The following is a 27,456-nucleotide window of genomic DNA, read 5'->3' as shown; positions in this document are numbered from 1 at the left end:
AGTGTGATTTCAGAAAAGTCTTAAATGGCAAGTAATGCATAAATGCCCAACTGACTCCTGTGGTAGACCATGCTTCCACTCAGCAAATACCAGAACTGTTCCCTTGCGTCATAAAACTGATTTTACACTTGAGGGTGTTACCTATTTTATATTTATTTCTTCAGCAACTACATGCTACACTAACACTACCCTTGACACCAAGGTTGGGGATATATGTGATTCTTAATGTAATAATAATGCCATCATATTTGACTACTGTTTATACATTTTAACAACTGCAGACCACAGTAAGATATCTTACCACTTCACAACCTTGTGTGTTTCTAAAAAAAAAGAGTCATGAAGACAAACTGCTGACTGAATTTTCCATCGGCTTTACAAGGGCTTTCCTACTGCATTTTGTCTCGAGTACTATGGGGGCTGTGGAATAGCCTAGCACGCGTTCGCTTGTCATGCCGAAGACCCGGGTTTGATTCCCCACATGGGTACAATGTGTGATGCCTATTTCTGGTGTCCCCTGCCATGATATTGCTGGAATATTGCTGAAAACAGTGTAAAAACATACTCATTTACTCATGTTCTCAACAAGAAGACAAAGTCATCAATATCCCCTGCAATGGCAAAATACTCTTCATGAATATGTCTACGAGTTATAATTATGTCAAATGTATAGGAAAGTGGAAGGAGAGTATTGAAAGGTTTTAAAAGTTCTGCTCCAGAAAGGAGCACTACCACCAGTTTCAGTCTAGGTCAAACTTGGCATGGAAATGGAAAGATATATTATTCAGAAATCAAAAACTACCAAAAGGCACCAGTACACCACAAGACCAATCTATGTGTCAAGTTTGGTGAAGAAATAGTGAACGGTTTAGAGTTCAGCTCCCGGAAAAGGGGCGGTGGGGTAGCTTAATGGTTAAAGCTTTGGCTCGTCACGCCGAAGACCCGAGTTCGAATCCCCACATGGGCACAATGTGTGAAGCCCATTTCTGGTGTCCCCCGCCGTGATGTTGCTGGAATATTGCTAAAAGCGGCGTAAAACCAAAGTCAGTCAGTCAGTCAGCTCTGGAAAAGAGCACAACCACCAATTTCAGTCTAAGTCAAACTTGTTGCCATGGAAATGCAAAAGCTATAATAATCAGAAATCCCAAACTACCAAAAGGCACCATTACACCACCACACCTATCTATGTGCCAAGTTTGGTGAAGAAATATTGAACGGTTTAAAAGTTCTGCTCCGGAAAAGAGTAATGAGCACTGACGCAGTGCAAAATGCGTTGCGGGGGGATAATTACTATGAAACTGGGTTTCATCTCTGCTTCTGCCATTGTGTTTCAGTACTTGACTATTTAACCTAACCAGATATGTGCAACAAAACATTTGAGCACGAGTGAGCAAGGCCATGCTATGGTTAAGACAGCAGCAAACAGCACCACCTTTAAGTATAAATGGAGTAAAGTAAAGTAAAGTACAATAACAAGTATCGAAAAGGAGACTTCGTTGAAGCTACTCTTATTAAATTATATATAATTGATGTATATATATACACATGTAAAATAAAATAATAATAATATATGATTAAAAAAATATATAATAAAATCTTGGACATATAATAAAATAATTTTATAAAGGCCAGACTCTTCTTTTTTGTTACTTCTTGTGTAGGGTGTGTCATTGTGTGTCATCTGAATAATACCACATGACCTCACAGTCTTTGCCAATGGTCTCACAACACCTGATGTTTTTCTGTCACTATTAACTTTCAGTCCATTATAATAAATATATTTTAATAAATACCCTGGAACCATGCAGCATAATAGTTTTTCTTTGAGCCCAATTAGCATGACAGAATTCCAAAACTAACTGTCCTGTCAAATAACATAACACGCTTTCTTAATATCAAAACATGCATCACACTTTCCAGTGTCATCTTTGCTCACATTAACTTGTTCAGTAATCAATTTTGTGCAATAATATTTGGATTGCCAGGATTATTTTTGATGGTGCTTCCTCCAGGCTTTTTGTATAACTTCTGCCGCCTGACGGGCTTTCCTGATTTTGGCAATACGGTGCCTCTCTGTCTCTGCCTTGCTCATGTAGGCGGACTCTCTTTCCGTGTCCGGCAGAGCCTTGATCTTTTGGCGACTACTGGTAACATTCTGTACAGGGGAAGACTGGAACTGCTCCAGACGATTTGTAAAGCGATCGCTGGAGTTTTTCTTGGAAGACTCCTTGTCTGTATGGGGGAACATTTTAAAGTTAATTGACACTAACAAACCTGGTACATAGTTAAACAATAATCACTCACTAACTATGTAGATGTGGGTTGTTTACTCTTTACTGCCGGAAATATGTCCTACATACTTGTCCTCCATTGAGCCAATGTAATTAACTGTTGTTACTACATTGTATACGTATTTTTGTCAATAATTATCACACATTTTTTAACAAGTAATTAATGATGTCATAAAAAGTCTGAGGTGCTTATCAAACCCTTTTTATTGATTTATTATGGCCACATAACAATCTTTTTATACCAACAATTTAGAGGCAGTATGGAAGATGAGTTACCATGGTGAGCTGTGTGTTTTCTGGTGTCTGGGGTGCTGCAAATGTCCTCCAGGAACATGGCAAGTTTGGCTCCAACAGATGATCCCTGGAGCAATAAATAGAACTGTGACTCAACAAGTCATGGAACATCCTCTGTCACCCAGCATATTGTGTCTGCATACTATTTTGACTGTTCCCACTGCCATTGCTTAATTTCAGGAGTGACTTCTTCACCTCTGTCACTCATGTCACGATCCCAACTATCCACTAACGATTTTCTGTCCGTGAGAAACATTGTATTGGACTGCAAGTTCGCCTGTCAGTGAAAGGCCTTATCTTTTTGTTGGGTTTCGAGACTGGTTGAGAAAAACAGTTGGAAGCTAGAAACAAGAGTTACTTTCGACAAGTTGGTTCAGTTGAATGCTGCTTTATAATTAGGTGAAAAGATTTGATCACCTCTGTTCACTAGAAATGGTGAATAACGTGTGGGAAAATATTTATTCTAACAATATCATATCATTCACAAAAATATTATATTTTTTTTCGAACATATAATTGTTGGCAGGGTACATTGAAAATCTTGAGAGAAAATAAAGTGTTTAGTTCTCCATTTCACCAATAGCAGAACACTGTTTTCTACAAAAACCTACTACCCCACCTTAAGAATATTGAATGACAGTGACATGAACTAGACAGAGTAATCCTGTATGAAGCTGTACCAAACTGCCCTTCATACACTGGGTGCCAAGCACTGTTTTATGGTAATTCAGATGCCACAGTTCCATGAAATGATACTAGTACCAATATTTTCATGTAAAAAAGTTTTCCTACAGCTTTAGTCTAACAACAAGTGAAAAATAATAAGATATTTAGCACTAAACATATGTGCACACATGGTTAAGGACTTTATATGAAAATCCCAATCTAAGGGACTGTTCCTAATTTATGGCTAGGGTGGGGTGTGATGATGACACATAAAGCTAGGCCAGACCAATTTTATATCTTGTTTTACAGATTTTTATCCTCAGAAAACCTAAAGGCAGGAGGGAAAAAAATATATTAATAAAATCACCAGTTAAAGTAATATTCCTTCTGAATATTAAAAGTATTTTGCTTCTGGCAATATATGAAGTGTATGTGGGGAAAACAATTCAAAACTTTTTCTTGTAAGTTTACATTTTTGGCCAATAAAACACATATGGATTTTATTTATTGAGCGGGGAAAATTAAAAACAATTTTTCTTATTCTTGAAAAAATACAAGAAATAAAATTGGTCTGGCCTTAAAATAAAATTATTATTAAAAACAATCACACGCATGCATGTACGCACGCACGGACCGCACCATCCCATCCATGCATGATTTGGATGTCAAGCAAAGTTCACAGGCGAACTGTTACAAGAAACTGAAAAACAGTTGTGAATACTTCAGCACCTACCTTAGCCTCAGGACCCCATGCCATGAGCATCTTTGTTGCGTCATCAGTGTTGCTTGTGTCAACATCGCCATGTTTACGAGATGTTTGCTTGCGAGTTGGGCTGCCATGTTTTCGTTTGCCTGCCCGAGCAAACTGGTTGTAATACTCCTCTGAGTAGTGAACCGTCTCTTCCTTATCTAACATGGAAGACAATGCAGTCTCAAAGGTCTTGGATGACACCCCATCCTCCTGGCATCAAACTCGTCCCCATTAGCCATTCCATACACATACTCACTGGGCATGTAGGTCGCAAAGGGTTTGTCATTCTTCTGGCAAGACCGTTCATTGGGAATGCTATTCCCTGGAAGATCACTGGATTCAAACACAGGATTCAAGTCTGGGTTAATGGCTTGTGAAAGACTGCTTAATGAAAGCCCATCAGGCGGGGATTTTACCATAGATGTATCAGCAGTAGCTGGTCGCGTTTCAGCAGTGGATGGCTGTGTGGAATATGCTGAGGCCCACCGCGAAGCTACACCTGACGACGACTTCCTCTGGGTGTAGAAGCTACCATCAGGAACAGTCATAGATTGTACAGACTGGAAGCTCTTCCCTGAGACTGGTCTTGAGTTCAACTTGGAATTAACCTGATTGTCTTTAACATTATTCTTCTCCGTGTTAGCACCATTGCTTCTGGATCCTTTCTTTTCAAGGTTGTCAATTCTTTCATGACCATCCTCAGTTAGACCAGATCCATTAAAATCATTGTGGACATGAGTTTTGTTTTTATGGAATGTTCTTCTGCTGTTCTGATCACTGTGATTCAGGTCTGCATTTGTTTGCTCCTTGTCATGTGACTGGCGGATCATCTGCTTCAGCTCGGAGTTTATGTCTGGTGGCAGCTTCCCCACCTCTCGAGCTGGCGACTCACTGTCAGGAATCTTCTCGTTCGATTTCTGTTTGAGCCTGTCAGGTAAAAATCAACATGTCAAGACCATTCCTGGAAGTGAGCAAGTGAATGAATTGTGTCTACTTCTAGTCATAAACATCTGGCAATATCACAGTTTATTGTTAAATTTCAGCCATAGAACAAGCCAAATGGTGCTTAATATTATGAGCAATGACCAAAAGTGGTCAACTTTCACTACTGCTTCCTGAAGCTGGAAAGAAATAGTAATAATTGTTACCTTCTCTCTTCTTTTCCTCCTGTTTTAGCATGTCAAACACTTGACGTGTATTTAGGGAACCATCACGCTTCTTGTACTGGCGAACTTCTCCTCAATGCACACTTTAGTAGGAGTTTTGGGTAATTCTGGGGATTCCCCATCTTTTCTTAGAATCTGAATCTTCCTCTGCCTTATAGCTTCAATCTTCGTCTCAAATTTTGCCTGAAAAATAATTAGAAATTTAGGAGAAAATGTAAACTTAATTTTACTTTTAGTCAAGGGGAGATAACTCCCTCCATCAATCAGTGAATAAATTAGTGCTTGTTTCTGTGAATGTATCTGTTTATATTATGTGTGTGTGTGTGTGTGTGTGTGTGTGTGTGTGTGTGCGCGCGCGTGGGTGTGTGTTTTGCCACGGTCAACCTTATTCCAACTATATGACAGTGGTCTGTAAATAATCAAATACCCCCCTTCCCCCACACCAAAAAATCCCACTAAAAACCAGGGACTGATACAATGAGCATCTATGTACATGCAATTCAAATCCAACCAAAACTTATACCTGAATTCTGAAACTGAAGGTTGTGAGTCCTGGCCCCAGGGTCATTAAAGTGACTTAAGTCTAAAAATTGCACAAATTTCATTTTGATCTTAAGTCCCAACAAATTGTCTTAAATCGGGGATCATGTACATTTTTCAGTCTTAAAGTTTTCTCCACTTTTGATCGTGCACCGATAAAAGCACTATGCTATGTTTTTTTTAATTCGGCATCATTACGGAAAGTGTGAGCGCAGAAAATACAGCCTGATATCTGAATGACATAAGTGTATGTGAAATGGGTTTATTTGCTTATGCGTAACGTTAAACATAAAAAATGACTCACAATAAATGTCGAAAATGGATTGTCTTGTATGACATCAAACGAGGACAGAGAGGTCATGCACATATAAAGATAAGGGGGCATTACTCCGCTATGTTTAACACTAGGTCAATGTAACTCAGATCATTTGGAGAGAATTTGTTGTGGATACGGACGCTATATTTACGTTATGTTTTGTTCACCGTGAACCAAACTATTCCAGTACAAAGTTCCCCAATGTGAGTTTATGTGACTGTAATATTGGTCCGAATGGTGAATATTGCACATGGTAGGAACTAAAGTACACAGGGGCGGATACAGGATTTTCGTTTGGGGGTGTGCACCCCAATCCTCGGAACCCTGGGCATAAAACATGTAGTACATTTGGAACACTCTTGGGTGGGGTGCGCACCTCCGCACCCCCCCTCTGGATCCGCGCATGAGTACATGTTGCAGTTATGCCTACGTTTGTTCTAATGCTTGTTTAAGGGTTTAAAACATGGTGTACTACATTCAGTACATCAATTTCTTATCTAAAATCTTAGCTAAGCAAATTTTTTTAGATTAAAGATTTTTTTGTGCTAAGCAAATTTTAGACTTAAGATTTTTTCATGTTCCCGGGGCCTGGTATTATGCAGTTTACACTGAAATCATACTAAATCATACTAACTTCATGTTCCACGTATTGTGGAGCTCTCAAAATAGGCTGAGTGTTCTCCAGTACAATACATTGTATTGTACTGTTTGAAACCATTTCACTATCATATTCCACTTGTCTCTCCACATACTCCACCCCACTTAATACTTGTCCTGTTTCCTCTGTTACCCTGCCTGTCACTCCCCTACCCCCTTTCTCTCTCACTACATCTCACCTGTCTCTTCCTGAGCTGTCTTTCGACAAGCTTTTCCTGCTCCAAAAGTTCGGGGTCAGCCTCAGTGTCCCGCAGCTGACTGACATAGGCCTGCTGGTGGCTGACCTGATCCTTGGTGACCTCCACCTTGGCCCTGAAGAAAAACACTCCAGGATAAGAACATACACCTCACAACGCCCCAGGATAAGTACAGACACCTCCCAGCATCAAGGATAAGTACAGACACCTCACAACGCCCCAGGATAAGTACAGACACCTCGCAGCATCAAGGATAAGTACAGACATCTCAAAACACTCCAGGATAAGTACAGACACCTCACAACTCTCCAGGATGAGTGCCGACACCTTATAACACTCCAGGGTAAGTACCGACATCTCACAACTCTCCAGGATAAGTACCGACACCTTATAACACTCCAGGATAAGTACCGTCACCTTATAACACTCCAGGATAAGTACACACCTCACAACGCCCAAGGATAAGTACCGACCCCTTATCACACTCCATGATAAGTACAGACACCTCACAACTCTCCAGGATAAGTACCGACACCTTATAACACTCCAGGATAAGTACCGACACCTTATAACACTCCAGGATAAGTACACACCTCACAACGCCCCAGGATAAGTACCGACCCCTTATCACACTCCATGATAAGTACAGACACCTCACAACTCTCCAGGATAAGTACAGACACCTTATAACACTTCAGGATAAGTACAGACACCTCACAACTCTCCAGGATAAGTACCGACACCTTATAACACTTCAGGATAAGTACAGACACCTCACAACTCTCCAGGATAAGTACAGACACCTGATAACTCTCCAGGATAAGTACAGATATCTCAAAACACCCCAGGACAAGTACAGACACCCCACAACTCTCCAGGATAAGTACCGACATTATAACGCTCCAGGATAAGTACCGACACCTCACAACTCTCCATGATAAGTACAGACACCTTATAACTCTCCAGGATGAGTGCCGACACCTTATAACACTCCAGGGTAAGTACCGACATCTCACAACTCTCCAGGATAAGTACCGACACCTTATAACACTCCAGGATAAGTATACACCTCACAACTCTCCAGGATGAGTACCGACACCTAATAACGATTCAGAATAAGTACAGATAACTTACAACACTTCAGGAAAAGAACAGACACCTAACAACAAGCCAGGATGAGTACAGACACCTAACAACATGCTAGAAAACAGTTAAAATGCCTAATTGACTGAAGCTGTCATAAAATCTGTCACAGTTGTGGTCTTAAATCTGTATCTCACTAGATCCCAGGAATAACTATGACAACCTTTAAATGTTTGACACATAAAACAGATCAAATGAAATCACAGATTGTGGAACCACAAATTAAATGGATAAACATATCAACTGAGATCATAAAACTATGTCTCACTTGAGCCCTGACTCCATGACCTCCAGCTCCTGCAGCTCCACGTTTTGCTGGAGGTCAGTCAGCTCATTCTCCTTGCTCTCGTAGCTCGACTGCAACTTGTTGATCCGGCGACTTAGACGCTGGATCTCACGTTCACGCTTCCGCTCGTATGGTGATGTATACTTGACGCTGTTGCTGGTTATGGAGTCTGCTGTGGCTGGCCGGTGCGGGGAGGTCCAATCTGTACCTTTCTTCGCTGAAAGTCAGGAGCATAAGGTGACTTTTCATTTGATATATGACTGCTGCATTATGATGTTACTGATACCAAAAGTTTGAGCTTGCTGACCATTAATGATAAATTCCAAAGGCCTTGTACTATTTCACTGAAATACTGATATTGTCTTGCTATTGAGAGTTGGATTCCCCCTGTTCCAAAAAAATATATCATTTCAAATACATGGTATGTCAGCTTGATAATGCAGATGTAATGTTTCTAAACCTAACGAGGCTGAATGTGATATATGGGCCACTACTCAGCAAATATGGAATCTTAGTCAACAGTACCACCAATGATAATAGATAGGGCAAGGCCATTTAGGTTATCTGATTTTGATAGTTGGTGGGTGAAAATCTTATTATAAAGAAATGCATTCTACTCGATATGTTTTAAGATCTAGATAGGTAATTTCCATAAAAATATGAATGCCAAATTACTGCTGGACAAAAATCTGTCCGACTTATAAGAAAAAATCCCTTGGAATATATTTATTGTCAAGTAAGGCTGGTCACATGACTGTTTGCGCGGGAAAGGGCAAAAGGGAGGTAACTCGTGGGTAAGTGTATTTTTACGACCGCTTCGGGAACTTCAAGGGATTCAAGTGTTCCACTACCATTCGCAAGGGAAAGGGAGATAAGCAAAAGATCATGCATCAGGATAAGTATAAAAATATCAATTTTACTTGAAACATTACATCTTTCTGATGTATTTTCAACCCTGGTTATGCTATGTAAGAGAGGATATGTTCAGGTGAAGTGAGGTGTTTCCACTTAGGATTGACATAATGCACAGTTTGAGATAGGATAAAATTCATTGTCAGAGAGATATTTACCACTGGCTGTATAAAAAAATAACTGTCACCATGATTATATACATTTTTTGTGAATTTTTACTTTTATGTTTGATAATTTTAGTTTTGTAACCATGGTGAGTGAGTGAATTTAGTTTCATATTAGTTGAGCATAGGAACATGTAAGACATTGTAACACATTGCTATGTACTTTACAGACCTCTGTTGTTAACATCTGGAGTACTTGGCAATGGACTCGCACCCCAAGCCTGGCCTGGCTTCATGGGAGGACTGAAGAGAGAAGAGAAAAACAGGAGGTGCAACATCACAGTGGTTCTATACCTCACCTTTCAACCAAAGTCTAAACAAATACTTGTGTTTAAAATCTGCTAAACGCATACTACTTCAAAGAATGACTATGGGCAATCATGACTGGTTGGTTTTGCAACACACAGCCTTCCAGTTGTGGGTCTTTTGTAACTTGTTCAGGTTATTATTTTCAAAGAGAGCAACAAAATATTTGAGTACAATAGTTAAGGTGTTTGATAATAAGTTTGTTTATGATATACAATGTAATTTGATATTTAATATGGCATACCATTAACATTCTCATAAAACAATTCAGACCTACATTGAAACAAATGGTAGTTACTGGTACCTGGTAATATCTGCATTGTTATTAACATCATCCATATTGTCGCATGTGAAGTTGCCAATGTCGGTGCTGTCATGGTCAATGCGTAGTATCTGGACGGAGTTATCATCTGGCCTCCTGTTGTAGTTCCTCTGACCCTTCCCCGGACTGCTTCTTGATCCAGGACCAGAACCAGAACCAGAACCGGAACTGGAACCGGACCCAGACTTGAAGTAGCCACTGAGAACCATCTTTTTTAGCAGACGAAGACATTCCCGGAACTTGTAGGGATCAGTAATGCCTGGAATGCAAATGATTCTGCTTGATTCTGATGAAATCTGATTTCACATCTCTGGCTGACAATAGCCATAACTTATTAACAATATGAAAAGCGTGAACCTCCTATTTCAGTGAAATACACAATGCCATTTAGAAAGTGGTCAAATGTAACATATGTTATATTTGGGATTACACTTTCTTTGTAAAGTACAGATTCTAGTACTTTTGTTGGATTGAGTCCCATCCAGGATTCGAACCCACACTCTCAGAGTCAGGCACCTAATCGCCAGCACACAAAGTCAGATGCCTAGACTGCTCAGCCACCGTGGCTTCCACAAAAATGGAAGTCGGACAGCTGGTAGTCTAGACTGCGGACTTTGTGTACCCCACTGATAAGTGTTAACTGGCATGGCTCCCACGGCCGAAAGCTATGAAATACACAATGCCATTTAGAAAGTGGTCAAATGTAACATATGTTATATTTGGGATTACACTTTCTTTGTAAAGTACAGATTCTAGTACTTTTGTTGGATTGAGTCTCATCCGGGATTCGAACCCACACCCTCAGAGTCAGGCACCTAATCACTAGCACACAAAGTCAGACGCCTAGACTGCTCAGCCACCGCGGCTTCCACAAAAATGGAAGTCGGACAGCTGGTAGTCTAGACTGCAGACTTTGTGTACCCCTCTGATAAGTGTTAACTGGCACGGCTCCCGCGGCCGAAAGCTATGAAATACACAATGCCATTTTTGTGGAAGCCGCGGTGGCTGAGCAGTCTAGGCGTCTGACTTTGTGTGCTGGCGATTAGGTGCCTGACTCTGAGGGTGTGGGTTCGAATCCCGGATGGGACTCAATCCAACAAAAGTACTAGAATCTGTACTTTACAAAGAAAGTGTAATCCCAAATATAACATATGTTACTCCTATTTCAGTGTGGAAAAGTAATTATAACACTGTTGATCATTTTATCAATGCGTTGCTGAATGTTACCTCAACCTCATATTTCATATTTGCTGACTTATTTTACCCTCAACTCAGAATTTAAAAATTAAATGTAGAAAACCTAGAAATAGCCAGTTTCCAGTTTATAAAAATCTGCAGTGTTAATAAAAAAATCTCCTCTGCATACTGTCACAATGCTACTGTATTACCCATCACATGGCTGCTGTGGGTGCAAGGTTAGTGAGATGGCCTGAAGATATTCATGTACTACACAGAACATGATCTCTCTTCCGTGACAGGAGCAGTGAGACTGCCCGAGACAACCTCCGAGATATTCATGCACTATATTATGTGTGATCTACCTGCTGTAACTGGGTTGCTGAGACAACCTCCGAGATATTCATGCACTATATTATGTGTGATGTACTTGCTGTAACTGGATCGCTGAGACAACCTCCGAGATATTCATGCACTATATTATGTGTGATCTACTTGCTGTAACTGGGTTGCTGAGACAACCTCCGAGATATTCATGCACTTAATTATATGTGATCAACCTGCTGTAACTGGATCGCTGAGACAACCTCCGAGATATTCATGCACTATATTATGTGTGACCTACTTGCTGTAACTGTATCGCTGAGACGACCCCCTAGATATTCATGCACTATATTATATGTAATCTACCTGCTGTAACTGGGTTGCTGAGACGACCCCTGAGATATTCATGCACTATATTTTGTGTGATCTACTTGCTGTAACTGGATCGCTGAGACAACCCCCTAGATATTCATGCACTATATTATGTGTGATCTACCTGCTGTAACTGGATCGCTGAGACGACCCCCTAGATATTCATGCACAACCCGTGCACAGTGTAATTTGTCCTCATCAGTTAACTTGCTGCTCATCATTTCATCTGTACACTCAGTATCCTGGAACAGAATTCAAAACACATGTAACAGTAACCAATACATTTCTTGCGGAGATATTGACCACAATGAATAGAATATTACTCCAATGATAAAAAGTCAACCTAACACAGAAAAGAACTATGCAAACTAAGACTATTTTCATTTTTAAAACAAGTGTTTGCCACTAATATGGTAATGTCCCCGCCCCTAAGGATTGGATTATTCATGACATAATTACTACTTTTTGTTTTATGCTAACATACAAGATGCCAGAATTCACTGGTGTCTGCACAATCACCCAATGTAGGCTGTCAACATAACTGAAGACACTGGGTGCAATGGTTTATGAGATATCACGTTTACATAAGTTTGAAAAGTGGTCAAAGTGTCGTGGTGACCTTGAAGATAAGGTCAAGATCACCCAAATCACTTGGTGTCTGTGTTATCCCCAAATGTAGTCTGTCACCAAATATGAAGACATTGGGTACAACAGTTCATGAAATATCGCGTTAACAAGAATCGGGACGTACGGACAGACGCTGCTGAATACATAGTCGCCCGTTCTGCGGAACAATAATGCATATGTTGCTGGGGGCAAAATTCTATCCAAGAATCCCATGCATGGAACTGGGTACATTCATAACTAACTCTTGACGGAACTGTTTTGTGTTCTAACCTTGTTCAGTCTCATGAAGGCAATCTCCGCCTCTAGTTCAGCAACTCTTTTCTTCAGTCTCTTGATCAGAGTGCGATCATCAATTTCCTCATTTCGCCTGTAAGCAAAATGTAAAGATACAATACAACATTAACATACAGAGAAATGCCAGCAGAAAAGGTATAAACAGCTTCCTCAGAGAAATATTGGACATTTTTCATGAAATCTATGTATTAATTTTATCACCTGCTTAAATAACACACTAGTATTGTACCAAGAATATTACATATTACTGATTTGTTTTTTCTGCTAAACTCCAGAAATATTACATCAGTATGTCAATAATTGAGCCTGTATAAGGAAATCCAATGACACCAGGACTGTTATGATTCACTTGCATATTCAGTGAAGCGAACTGTATCCCTTCATGAACACAAGTCTTTGTTTGTGATTGATTGAAATTAAATATTCATAAATTTGTTAAAAGGAGTGTATTTATATGGGTTTGGATGTCGTTTATCAAAATGAGAGGTGCAAAACAGAGTATATCCAAGCTGGGCAGGATAATAATGTCTGTTTCTTGTGTTTCACAACTGGATAAGAACTGCTTTCTTTATGTGTGTCTACTCACATGGCATGATTGGCGATACAGGCCACCCTCTGTGCAAAGCGGCAGGTTGATAAAGATTCTCCGAGATTCTGTACTTCCAGGGAGATGGTAGCAATCATGGCAGTCTGACAGTTACCTCCTGTAACACAGTGTCAAAACATGAAATACCTCATATCAGAAATAATTCAGTCAGATAGTGAAAGCTAATGCTGTTTATGTTAAATCATTAACTTTTGCAAATAGTTTGAAAATCCTGTGTTGTCAGTTTTCAAATATGAGGCCACTACATCCCATTTAAAATGGCTGGCACAGGGTAGAAGTAGAAACAGGCTCGTTTGAACAGAAATTGGTTCAATGTCTGAAACTTGTTTCCAAGGGTTGGAGACCAGTTGTTTTTGTATGTAGAACGTGTGTAGTGTATGCAGAATGCAGGCAACCTACCCAGAGTGACCTTGAGCATAACCTTAAGCAGAGGGAAAAATTAACCTACATAGACTGCGACAGTTGACCATGGTTAAAAGCTTACCAAGAGGTCCACAGTCAGCAGACCTACCCATGGGACCTACCCACATTGTCCTAGAGGACCACAAAAAGCAACCTACCCAGACTGTCCCTGAGGAACAAAGGATGTGACCTACCCACATTGTCCTAGAGGACCACAATAAGCAATCTACCCAGACTGTCCCTGAGGAACAAAGGATGTGACCTACTCACATTGTCTTCGAGGACCACAATAAGCAACCTACCCAGACTGTCCCTGAGGAACAAAGGATGTGACCTACCCACATTGTCCTAGAGGACCACAATAAGCAACCTACCCAGACTGTCCCTGAGGAACAAAGGATGTGACCTACCCACATTGTCCTAGAGGACCACAATAAGCAACCTACCCAGACTGTCCCTGAGGAACAAAGGATGTGACCTACCCACATTGTCCTAGAGGACCACAATAAGCAACCTACCCAGACTGTCCCTGAGGAACAAAGGATGTGACCTACCTACATTGTTCTAGAGGACCACAATAAGCAACCTACCCAGACTGTCCCTGAGGAACAAAGGATGTGACCTACCCACATTGTCCTAGAGGACCACAATAAGCAACCTACCCAGACTGTCCCTGAGGAACAAAGGATGTGAATTACCTACATTGTTCTAGAGGACCACAATAAGCAACCTACCCAGACTGTCCCTGAGGAACAAAGGATGTGACCTACCTACATTGTCCTAGAGGACCACTATAAGCAACCTACCCAGACTGTCTTTAGAGGTCACATGCAACGCAAAACACAACTTTGCAGATTCTGATACTTTTCGGTACAGACATACAGTAACAAATTATCAAAAATGCAAATTCAACTTATAAAGTTGAAAACAAACGCGATGACACCCCAAAATTGGAGTTCAAACACGCAGTGAATAGATTCGTGCAGCTTGGAAGCGGGATGTCTGGATTATAAGGCCGTGAGCAGGAGTAGTCTAATCTTGGTTGTGTATTCAAACAACAAATAGTAAATAATCTATTCGTTACATAAAAAACACCTTGTTAAGGATCTAGATCTACTCAACAATGTGTCAACAAGTGAGGCGTTCGACATTTCAAGACGGAAAACCTTCGCTGGCGGTGAGTACTTGGAGTAGGCTTTGATGTGAGCTATTTTTCTAATGTTTTGTTGATATTTCACAGGTGCGAGCTCTTTATATGTTATGACAGTAGATTACTGATTTAACTGTTTATATAATTTCATTTAACTATTTCACCACACATTCTTCTTACCGAGTCACTTTCTCAGTTCGATACTTAAAAGCAACATCATTATTTAGCATTGTCAGAATTTCTAACTGTGATATAGATGTGCCTCTGTCACAGACAAAACTCAATGTCTGTTTTATTGACACCTATGTGTCTGCCTGCCTGTCTGTTAATGACAATATGCAATACACAACTTTGATCACTGACCACTGCAACACATATCAGGCTATACACCATAAACAAAACTCATTGATTTATGGCTCGTGCACCCGAGTTCTGTCTCTGTCACATTATGTAGTTACACAGGCAGGTGTGATTCTTGTATACGACATGTTATGATGTCTGTTGATTGCAAAATGTTATTCACAAAAAATGAGCATGTATTTACAAAACCCATCTCCAAACACACACAAAGAGCCCTGAGTGTATCGGCAAATGAACCAGCCAATGAAAGCCTTTGTTACACTTAAGTGCACGCCCACCGCCCACGCTCTGACTGGGTTCATTTGCGATTGTACACTTATAATTGTTTATTTGTATTTTCATAATCAACAATGCACGGGTGGAAATAACTTTAGTGTACTTCGGTACAGTGACACATGTAAAATCACTTGCCCTGATAATTTTTCCACTATACCGGCTGTTTTCTTGTTAATTTTTTAAATAAACAACATTATTAACATTGGAAAGTCAACTGGACACCGGTACAGAGTGATATACAAATTTGCTTGCCCGACAGAAAAAAGCACTGGACTCGGACGTCGGGCGATGGGTTATTTTCACCCCTGCAATGTATATTATATGTCATGAATTAGTGATAATTGTGTTTTAATAATGTTTGTTTTTTTGGTTGCATGTGACCTTTAAGGAACAAAGGATGTGACCTATCCATATTGTCCTAGAGGACCACAATAAGCAACCTACCCAGACTGTCCCGAAGGACCATGGTAAGCAAGGAGTTCCTGTACGGCACATGTTTTGGGGAGCGAGCATCATCAGCAGTGTATGGCCGATTCAGCTGAGGAGTGGAGTTGAATCTGGAGAAGATGGGACAACAAACATGTACACACATGATAACCGATATTAACGTAGTGATAGGAATAAATATACAAGACTACAACAAATTCTTATTACATGTATATGTCAGGGTAGAGACTGCGATCTGGTAGAATCAGAGATTCTACCAGTAGAGATTGCGATCGGAGTCTCTACCAGTTTTTCTGAACAGTACTATGCATTTTATTCAGATATAACACTAGACTGTTTCCACTTCTACAGATATATTAAGGACTAAAATACAAATGTGACTTGAGAGATCATATTACAATATATACATATATTACAAAACTGATTACAAGCAAAATCAATTGCATAATCAGTGTTTGCCCTATGCATAAAAATTTAGGAGTCATCATGACTCCCTGGTGTCATGAGAGGGAGTCATGGACATGTTTTTGGGAGTCAACTTCTTTCATCAAGAGATCAACTGTAATTGTTTAATAACAACAGGTCCAAGTGAGGCAGGTCAGGTATTTATTCAGCACTGAGCAGTTAACTGGCAAACATTAAACTTAGTAGTTTTAAACAACAATAAATTACAATATGTACTCAAACTTAACCTTAAGTAAAGTTATGTGAACTAACAGCCCAGGTCTAGCATTGCCTCAAGAATGACGCGAGCTTTTCATTTCCCCACCTCTTTGGAAAGCAGTGTTTTATAACAATTACTGATCATAAGTTTTGAAATACATCTACTTTTAACTGAGACTTTGATAACAAACATTTAACACCTCACTGTAAACAATATCAAAAATACAAAATAAAAATGGTTTGTAACACTGTATTTACATCATGAGACCAAGCTGCCAAATTTGGACTCCACTCAAAAAACAAAAACAAAATACCTTACTCCAAAACAGACTTAACAAATAAAGTTAACAAGATAACAATAAATAAGTTCAATTATAACTGGCAAATAATAGGAAAACATTATCCCCATTTATTATACTTGCTTGCATAAGCTTGCACTTGCTTGCATAGGTTATTCCATATAATCGTAGTCTCTACCAGTAGAGACTACGATTGCAATCTCTACTAGTAGGATCAGAGATTCTACCAGTAGAGACTCCGATCGCAGTCTCTACTGGTAGAGACTCCGATCGCAATCTCTACTGGTAGAATCTCCGATTCTACCAGATTGCAGTCTCTACCCTGACATATATATTCTTAAGCCTACTTGCTGTTCAGAATGTTGTGTTTGATTCTGATGTGGTTGTGGCAAGTTAAGTCATGATGCAGGCTATTTAAAAAATGTGTCTGTAGCATGAGTGAGTGAGTGAGTTTAGTTTTACGCCACTTTTAGCAATATTCCAGCAATATCCCGGCAGGGGACACCAGAAATGGGCTTAACACATTGTACCCATGTGGGGAATTCAACCTGGGTCTTTAGCGTGACGAGCGAACACTTTACCCATTAGGCTACCCCACTGCCCTTGTCTGGAGCATGAAATAAGATCTTACAGGACTACTGGTAAATGACTTTCAAGGGTTCATATGATTTCTATATTAAACCATATTATTCCATCTTGAATGACCAGAGAATATGTTATTCAGTGATGGACATAAGTGGTATACCATTGTGTTTGGTCAAAGATAATGGTTGATAATTAAGGTATACAATGGCAGATAATATATTATGGTTGTTAATTAAGGTACAACATGGCTGATAATTATAGTTGTTAATTAAGGTACAATAAGGATGATAATTATAGTTGTTAATCAAGGTACACCATGGCTTATAATTAAAGCTCTTGATTAAGCTACCCCTTGGCTGATAATTACAGTTTTTAATCAAGGTACACAATGACTGTTAATTGTTTTTTGAATTAAGGTACACAATTTCTGTTAATCAAGGTACAACATGGCCAATAATTATGTTTTTTAATTAAGGTACACCACTGCTGTTAAATAAGGTACACCACTGCTGTTAATTGCTGATAATTATGGTTGTTAATTAAGGGACAATAAGGATGATAATTATGGTGGACTACTTATGGCTCACCACAGTGGATAGTTATGGTACTTACTGTCTGAGTGATTGTGCTGTGCGCTGCCTGTCTATTCCACTGTCTGCCTGGAGGGAGATAATGACTGTCTCTAAGTGATGGAGTGACAGGTTGATGGATTTGGCTTCGGTCAGTTGCTGACCATCCACTCCTGTCTTGGCTACCCGTTCTGACCCTGCCAGGTCCACCAGGTGGAGTTTAGACCTGCACAAACAATACATCGATTTGTTGTAATAGAAGGTTCATAACACTAGCTTCAGCAACCCAAGCTTGTCATAAGAGGTGACTAACAGGTTTGGCTCACGGACTTAGCTGTCGCATGTGTCATCGTATCCAAATTGCGTAGATCAATGCTCATGCTGTTGATCACTGGATTGTCTGGTCCAGACTCAGTTATTTACATTCTGCCACCTATTAGCTGGGATATTGCTGAGTGTGCCATTAAAACAACAGACAAACAAATTAACATCATAACACAAGTTAATTTCAGTTTCAGTTTTGCCACCATGTCATACATTTCCATTATCCGTATAATAGCAAATACACACCTCTGAGTAAAGAGGAAGGGCAAACCAGTGGCAAGTAGTGAAAATAGCCATCCACACAATGACACACAGTGAAATACAATGATAGCGTTTTAAACAATATTTATTCATTATTTAATGAACGGATTGGTAAACAGGCTATAAGCCTATATAAATACCTCTCTGAATAGCCATCATATGATAGCCATAACAACAACACTACACTATGACATGCAATGTTATACCAGATGCACAATAGCAAGGAATGGCAGACAGTATCACAATGAAATAGAACAACAAAGAATGAAAAGCAATGTAATGCATTTATACACAACAGGGTTTTACGGGACGCATGATTCCTGCATATCTGACCAGAAATTATCCAGAAATTTGATGAAGTACCCCCAAACTAATATCATGTGTATGATATCCCATATTAAAATATAAACATTCTGTATGTACAATCATTATTCTAATGATATTGAAAGTAACACTTACTATAACATAATCATGGAAGGATCCATGACCATTGATTTCATGCAAACTGATGGACTCCCAATTTTGGAAATGGACTCTCAAAAACATATTCCCCAGGACGCCAAGTTTCGAAGAGCTATGCTATGTTTCATAACAATAACAAATGATGAAACAATTGCACTATGAAACACAAGAAACAATGACACACAAAGACACACAATGTTTCCCAATAATAACAAACAATAAGCCGGGTTGACATATTTGAAGCACAACTGTTCCAACAACCAACCACAATCAGAACACAGCAGACAGCTCCAAGCTGTCCCTGCCAGAATTTTCACTAAATTTTAGTGTTAATAAGATGATGTAGACAGACTGGGTTAGTGAATAAGTATGACTTTACACCACTTTTAGCAATGTTCCATCAATATCATAATGGTGAACATCGTACTCATGTGGGAAATGAAACCTGGGTCTTCGGTGTGATGGGCAAACCACTGAACTTACCCACTGCCCTAAGTCCCTAATTTATCCATTTGCTTCGATGTTTAAAGCATTTGGTCTACTTTATGTAACAACTTGTTCTTTGACAGAGAAATACATTCTTATCATAGAGGCCGAATTGATAATTCAGGGGATCAAATAGTTCTATTGGTGAGTGAATGAGTGAGTGATTGAGGGAGTGAGTTGGGATTTACACCACTTTTAGCAATATTCCAGCAATTTCATGACACCAGAAATGGGCTCCTAACATTTTATCCATGTGGATAATCGAACCCAGGTCTTCAGCATGACAAGCTAACACTTAACCACTAAGCTAACCCACTGCCCCATTGGTGAGTGAATTCACCAGTTACGTCATAATATACAAATTTAATGGTGAGGAAACTATGAAATGACACACATCAACACGTTCATGAAACCTGGTGATTACAAACCAAGGATCCTGCTATATCTAAGGGAAACAACTCTACACAACAAATGTTGGCAAACTGACAACTTGGGCACCCATGTCCCTTTCCTTAATTGAAGAATGAAATCTGTCAAGCAGACAGTGATTAGTGATGATCGTCACTGTCCCTGTATATCATGCAATACCCAGCAACCCAAGCATGTTGATCCCAGGGCGACTGCAAGGTATGATAGTAATCCTACATGATCCACTCCAGTACTCAGAAGCATACAAGCACCTGCACAGCCAGCTGTTGCTAAGCTGATATCTGTACAAACTGATCATGATTTACTGAACTACATTTGAGTTATGCTCCAGAAACATACACAACTCACAATTTTTCAATCATGAAATCCAAAAAATATATAAAGTTTCAAAATTCCAAAAAGGTCCCAGGTCACTGCTGTAGAGAAATCTGGTCAAAATATTATCAAGAAATGGATGTTCTCTTTGTACTGTTCCGGAAACAAATTAGAGAATTGAAGGACAGAATCCATTCCCATATCCATGTAACAGTTCAAGCCTGGGGACAAAAGAATTATTATAATGTTGTATCTGTTATTGCGAATGTATTAAAGAAGGTACTGTGCTTATGAAAATACTATAAGCACCGTAAATCATTTTACTCTATGATTGCATGGTAAGGAGTGCATTTACATGTAAATAATATCATGTAAATACTACGGAGACGGTGTTCTAATCCTTTTCTCATGAATAAAATATGTTCAAAACAAACAAAACAAGGAGTGCATTTCAGTTAACGAGTGCTCTTGTGCAACAGTATTTATTTTATATGTGTAAAATACCTATCTTTGAAGAAGATCAACAGTCTGAGGTGAGGTGAAATTGGGTTTTACGTCGTGCATGAGAATATTTCGCTCATATGACGACGTGCATGCGTGTGTATGTGTATGTGCGGCTGTTTGTGCTAGCCCAGACTGAAACTGGTTTTATAGTGCTAGCCCACTGAGATACCATGCCGCAGTGAAGCATGAATACCCCACTCAGACACAGTATACTGACTTCGAGCCGACCAGTCCTTGTTGTACCAATTAATGCCGAGCGCCAGGCAGGGACCAACAAGTACCATATTTGAACGTCTTTTGGTATGACGCGTTCGGGGATCGAACCCGCGACCTTCTGCTCTCTGGGCGGACGCTCTAACCACTACACCACGGAGGCGATCTCAACAGTCTGAATACAAACCTGATTAAACGTCTTCAAGTGATTATATTACACTTATTTTCTTATCACATATTTCCTGTGGGCACCTCAACACAAGGTATCCTACTCATTATTTTCCACTAAAACTCAGGGCTACTCAATTCCTCCTGTCTATCACTAAGTTAATCTGTCATGGAATGGTACCCTTAACGTTTCCTGAGCAGTAAATCCTAGATATGCAACAAAACCAGGTGATCTAAAACTAAAAGGGTAAATATATGCAGCTGTCTCATGTATGCCAAACTCAGGTTTGCTGAAATATGAAAATAAATACTCTTACAAAAAATGAGCTATTCCGTGTCAGGCAATGACAATAGACTGCAGCATGTAGAGGAAGCTTTATTCCAGCATGATGAAATATAGGAAAATCCATCTCAATGTCTCTGACAGATATGTCCCCAATGGATGAATGGACAAAGATAAGGATAAAAACATTTTCTTGACTTGATGAATCTCGCAGCTAACCGACCATATTATTCATTGGCAGGGGGAAAAATAGGGCAATTAATTCTGGGCCATTACCCTCTTCATAGCTCTACCCTGATATCAGATAACCTTATTAGGCATTCCCGGACAAGCAGAACATAATACATATCTTTTATTACGATGGACTGTATACCACAGTAATATATACAATAACAACAAGTATGTCATGTTACAACATGATCTTGTACAATGTTGAAGGATTCGATGATTACCATGAAAAAGTAATAAAATGTGCTATGCTACAAGAAACCATGTAGATTGTTTGAAACCTAAGCTTTTGAATGACAGTGATAAATGTCACTGTGATACCATTTCAAGCCTTGTTAATAAAAGAACTAAGAGAAAAAACTTTGTTGACTATTGTGGAATGAATTTAACTTGATCCAAATCAGTGTTCAAAAATTACCCTGAGAGTTGAGGGGGTCAAAGTCATAAGCCTTAAGTTCAAAGTTATATTATATAATAACTACTAATAATTCAAATACTATTGAAGGCCTCAAGGACACCCCCACACTCCCCCAAAATAATAAAATGAATAAATAAAAACAACCATTCCCCCCAAAAAAACACACACAAAAAACAAAAAACAAACAAAAACCAAACCAAACCAAAACAAAAAGAAACAAACATACAACCAAAACACCCCCAAAATAAAAAAACCCCCAAAACTGCAATTACTTGCAAGTCCTAACATAACAGTGAGTGATGCTAAAAGCGACACAAGGTATGGAGATTGTGTGGAGAATTATATGTGTTCACTCACTATTGCCCCTTTCCACACAGCACTGACTTGGACACAGTGCTGTTGTAATGCATGGCTCCCAACATATCTGTACATTTATCACAAAATCAATTTTACACAGCACAATGTATTGCTGTTCATTTTCATGTGTACAGTTCTCACAGCATGATCCTCAGGTTACTACTTAATGGGGACCCAATAATCTGTTCTGTAAAGTCTGGAAATGTATTTGTTCTATAGCTTAACAAGTTAACAAGTCCTTGATCTGTGAAATGGATACATGCAATAAAAGTTGATGAAATAAATGATGGCTATATATTAATGTTATCTTACGAATCATAAATGAATCCAACATTATATGTTACTTTTTTAAACTCTGATATGAAACATGAGACAAGGCCCAGAACATTTGGTTTGCCTAACCTCAACAACTCCATCTCGATCAATCTGCTGATTGTCTATAATGCTCACAAATTATCTCGACCCTATTCAACTTCTGTGCAATAAAATTGATAAACTTAATGAATGAATAGATGTTCCTTTCAAGTAAATATAAAACTCCAAACCAATAGAATATGATTTAATAATTAAACAAAACAGACAATTTTTCTACTCTTCCATTGACATTCTTACCTTGCAGGTAGACCCCAAAGTTTGAGATTGGACAGTACTTGTGATCAAGCGTAGTGTCATCCGTGGCTGATATAGCAGTAGATAACAGAATCATATAAATGAGATTAACACGGAGGCGTGACAGACTAGATCTCCTGATCACCCCCTATGTGTGAGCAGTAGTCAATATAAAGCATGCCCGTAAATCACATCGTGTGAAGTGTTGTATATTTAACACAACTGTACAGGGCTACCCTCTTGCTGTCTTAATCCTAGCATTCATGTTTGCTGTTTTCACCATTGACATGGGCTACAGTGTGTTCATTTCAACATTGTTAAGAAAATCCCTGTCTGAATGGATTGTCCCTTCAATCAAAGGAGCTTCAGAGCAAGGATTTCACTGTAAACCCTCTCTTTGTTGTAAGTCAACTTGTTGCAGTGTGTTCTACAGAATTGCTGTTGCCTTTGGGATTAGTGACATTGATGGAATCATTAACACCAATGGGGACTATTCACATTTTCAAGATATTTACAGTCGAACCCTATTAACATGGCTAATATGGACAGCACTGTTTCAAGGGAAATTGTCTGGAGTAACAAATTTCGGGATTAATGGATTAATCACGATCTTCCAGAGAGAAGGGTTTCCATATTACAGAAGTCCTGGCCAACCAGGTTGCAGTGTATGTGATAATCTACCATGTTCTATATAACATAAGAAGGAAGGAGGTACAGAATGTGTGCCTTCAACAGTGTGTCAGTTATGGCTGTGGTTGCATAGTCAAGGATTCCATCTTTTTAAAAAAATAATTTATAGTATTGTGATTCAGGTACCCGTATTGCGATATATATGTATTGGGAACTTAAGTGTTTGACAGTGAGTGACACTAAGTGTGCATATCAATCCTATTTTCTACATCATAAGTCCCTAAACTAATATGTTATGGTTCTGATAACAGGAATCTCAAAGCTAGGTTGCATAGTCAAGGATTCCATCTTGTGTTTTAATTTAAACTATAAAGATGATCACAAGAACTTCATATATGTTCTTTACCCAATATACTGGTTCTCAGAAAAAAATTTGCAATACGTATCTTTTGAAAAGAGCATTACGATAAACTGAAATACAAGTAATACTGTGTAGTCCTAGTGTTAGTGTGTTAGTGGGGCTGAATCCAAGATTCATACTGATCACCCAGCACGATACGTGGTTATCAGCTCAGTACCTGGGAAAAATTACCCATATCACCCCTTCCAGACATAATTTAGATGATATAACTGAATTACTATTCAAACACTTGCTAAACTCATGACATACAAGATGTGGGTTAAATGTGTTGTAACGCGAATAACAATTTATAATGAAATGCTGGATTAACCACCTCTGACAACATATTGGTTATCAGTAATCTTATGAAGTCAGGCTGTGATAAATTACAGTCACCTCTGCACTATGATTACTGTCCGAAACACTGCCCTGATAACAAACTAAGGGCACTGGCAGAGATTAACTCTATGGTTATCTGATATGAATATATGTTAGTGCTGTTCTCAAGGATGAATGACAAAGATTACACAACATGAAGCATAATAAAACCTGCAGAGGGTCAACTTATACCATGTGAGTGAGTGAGTTTAGTTTTATGCCACACTCAGCAATATTCCAATTATATGGCGGCAGTCTGAAAATAATCGAGTCTGGGCGAGACAATTCAGTGATCAACATTATGAGCATTGATCTACGCAATTGGGATACGATGACGTATGCCAACCATGTGGGGTACATTATGTGAGGATGCAAAGACATCATCTAAGGCTTACACAGCTCTCGGCCAAACTGAGTGAGTGAGTTTAGTTTTACATTGCTGTTAGCAATACTCCAGCAATATCACGGCATGGAACACCAGAAATGGGCCTGCCAAATTGAAATGTCCAACCCTGGCATATTGAGCATGTGGCATCATTATGAAGAGTAATGACCCATCAACACAATAAACATATCACATACTAGTGGTGCAAGTATCATTCATGTTGGGATTTTAAAATACCTTGCAGGTGACTGCCTGACTCTGAGGGTGTGAGTTCGAATTCCGGATGGGACTCAACCCAACAACAAAAGTGCTCAAATCTGTACTTTACTGAGACGACTGAATTTGTATGGTGGCAAGTAGGTGCCTGACTCGGAGGGTGTGGGTTCGAATCCCAGATGGGACTTGAACCAAAAAAAGTACTTAAATCTGAACTTTACCAAGAAAGTATAATCCCAAATATATGAGTTACGTTACTCAAAAAGTCTGTTGTCTATCTTGCTGTGTGAGTCTGGACGTTGTCAAGTTGAAGATTGACAGTTGCTTAATGAATAATGGGAAGGATGTGTGGTTAAAGAATTTCAGCTGTGTAATGTTGTGCTGTTACATTGTACCAAGTCTGTTCCACTGGTAAAACAGATGACATCCCACATCATTACACTCCCGCACCAAACCTGTTCACTCCCAGTATGCACTTTTAAGCATACACAACATCTATCTATACTGAGAACCAAAATATGCAACTCATCACTAAACCAAACTTGTCTCCATCGCTGTTGTGGCCATTCTCTGTGCCCTTAACACTACTGACATTGACAATGATGATGATCAGTCAGAATGATCTCGAACAGATACCTATCATGGCATGGTTTCACTTTTTCACTTACTGTACAATTGTGATGACAGACCAATGAAATCCAATCATTTTCATAGCCCAACAATTCAAGTTGCATGTTCATTACATGCTGGTGTGTTTGGCCGTCACGCTCCCAAGTGGTTGCATTTTTTTGGAGTTTCACCCATTTTTTCAGTATTTTTGGTCCAAACTATGAGAAATTCATATCTGCTATTCATTTCGCATCAATATCAGCAAACTCAGGCAGATATTTTCAATGTTTTTACTTATGTGTTTCTTTTTTTTTGCAGAGTATTTGTAGGAAGGGATACTTGTACTGTCAAAACACATGAACTGTACAAACATATGGTACATAAACCTATGAACCTGCACAGTTTGAATCAAGGATAATTAGTTTAAAGATGAAATCGCTAACATACACCAATGCTGAAAGTAAGTGATTTATGTTGGAAGAACCATCCGAAGAGATCAGGCTCCCAAACACAACACTGCGATGGTCACGAAGCACGTCACCATGACTTCATGCACTTTATGACGTAAGACCAATTGATTATTTATCAGATCATTTTGACTGGGTTCTGCTATTTTATTTGAAGCAAATGCAAGAGATATGGAAGGTGAAATCTGATCTGTCATTTATAGGGACATAACTCAAAAGAGACCCTGGCTGTGCTACGACTGCACCACCTTGCCAAGGTCAGCAAGGGTAGAATCTGGACTTTTACTGTCAGTTAACTCCCTTGGACAGTCTTGGACAGTTTATGAAAAGCCTGAAAACCTTATTCATTAACTGAAAAGATGTTTTTACTAATTGCAGCCAAAGTATGGAAATGTAATGTGATATTTTGAAGTGAGTGAGCGTAGCACTTAACCTACCTGACAATGACATCAGAGTCTGGTCGTTTAGCGGTGAGATAGACAGAGAAAAACTGCATGTGACCTTGATGACCTTTGGTTGACTGGAGTTTCTGCGACCCTTCTGTTTGTCTGACCTTGAAGAAGAAGACTCTGTGCGACCTCTTCACTTGCTGCGAGATGAACAGACAGATTTCTCAGCAGACATGATCCTCCTGCCCCTTCCGCCACAGCAACCTGGAGCAGTCAAGAGTGAGTGAGTGAGTTGGGTTTTACACTGGGTTTACTTTCAGTAAGGAAGGATAACAATATATGAACGAACCACATCTTTATTACAGTTCATCACTTTCTTGATAATGCTGATAGAACATACACTGAAACAACACTCTCACTGTAATAAAGAAGTTGTTCATATTGTTATCCTTCATTACTGCTCCAACTTCTAAATGCCTCTCAAACAAGTTTTACGTTCAGTATTATTTCAGCAAACATTTTTTTATGTATGTCACTTTTCGTGTTGGGAATCAAACCTGGCCCTTTTGCTCGACATGTTGAAGGGCCTATACTATACTCAGTAGGCTAACCCCAGTGATTTTGTCAGAAATGTTTAAGTGAGTGGAAGGTCCTCCACTACAGTTTTGGAAAGGCAGGATTTCCATTCAGTCAGTGTGAGCGTGCCACACAGCTAATACCTTAGATATGTCTTTAACTTCTTTTCCATTGCCATTAAATGTCG

At 39.3% G+C, this 27,456-nt stretch overlaps 1 protein-coding gene across 1 annotated transcript in view; it reads right to left on the bottom strand.

Annotated features, from left to right (window-relative positions):
* Positions 1 to 1,646: 1,646 nt before the first annotated feature.
* Positions 1,647 to 27,456, bottom strand: part of LOC124283480 (kinesin-like protein KIN-4A) — a 37,625-nt gene continuing 11,815 nt past the window's right edge. The window contains 18 exon segments of the mRNA XM_046719547.1: positions 1,647 to 2,232; positions 2,568 to 2,652; positions 3,985 to 4,202; positions 4,205 to 4,929; positions 5,055 to 5,067; positions 5,151 to 5,231; positions 5,234 to 5,351; positions 6,861 to 6,993; positions 8,290 to 8,524; positions 9,556 to 9,626; positions 9,994 to 10,270; positions 12,008 to 12,125; positions 12,781 to 12,877; positions 13,391 to 13,508; positions 16,044 to 16,156; positions 18,206 to 18,388; positions 26,742 to 26,791; positions 26,793 to 26,957. Coding sequence (XP_046575503.1) covers positions 1,988 to 2,232; positions 2,568 to 2,652; positions 3,985 to 4,202; positions 4,205 to 4,929; positions 5,055 to 5,067; positions 5,151 to 5,231; positions 5,234 to 5,351; positions 6,861 to 6,993; positions 8,290 to 8,524; positions 9,556 to 9,626; positions 9,994 to 10,270; positions 12,008 to 12,125; positions 12,781 to 12,877; positions 13,391 to 13,508; positions 16,044 to 16,156; positions 18,206 to 18,388; positions 26,742 to 26,791; positions 26,793 to 26,957 — 3,045 coding nt within the window. The 3' untranslated portion in view covers positions 1,647 to 1,987.

The sequence above is a fragment of the Haliotis rubra genome, unplaced genomic scaffold, assembly GCF_003918875.1.
Source record: "Haliotis rubra isolate DU_JTF1 unplaced genomic scaffold, ASM391887v1 Scf1093, whole genome shotgun sequence".
NCBI classification, from domain to species: Eukaryota; Metazoa; Mollusca; class Gastropoda; order Lepetellida; family Haliotidae; genus Haliotis; species Haliotis rubra.
This window is presented reverse-complemented; position numbering and strand designations above follow the sequence as displayed.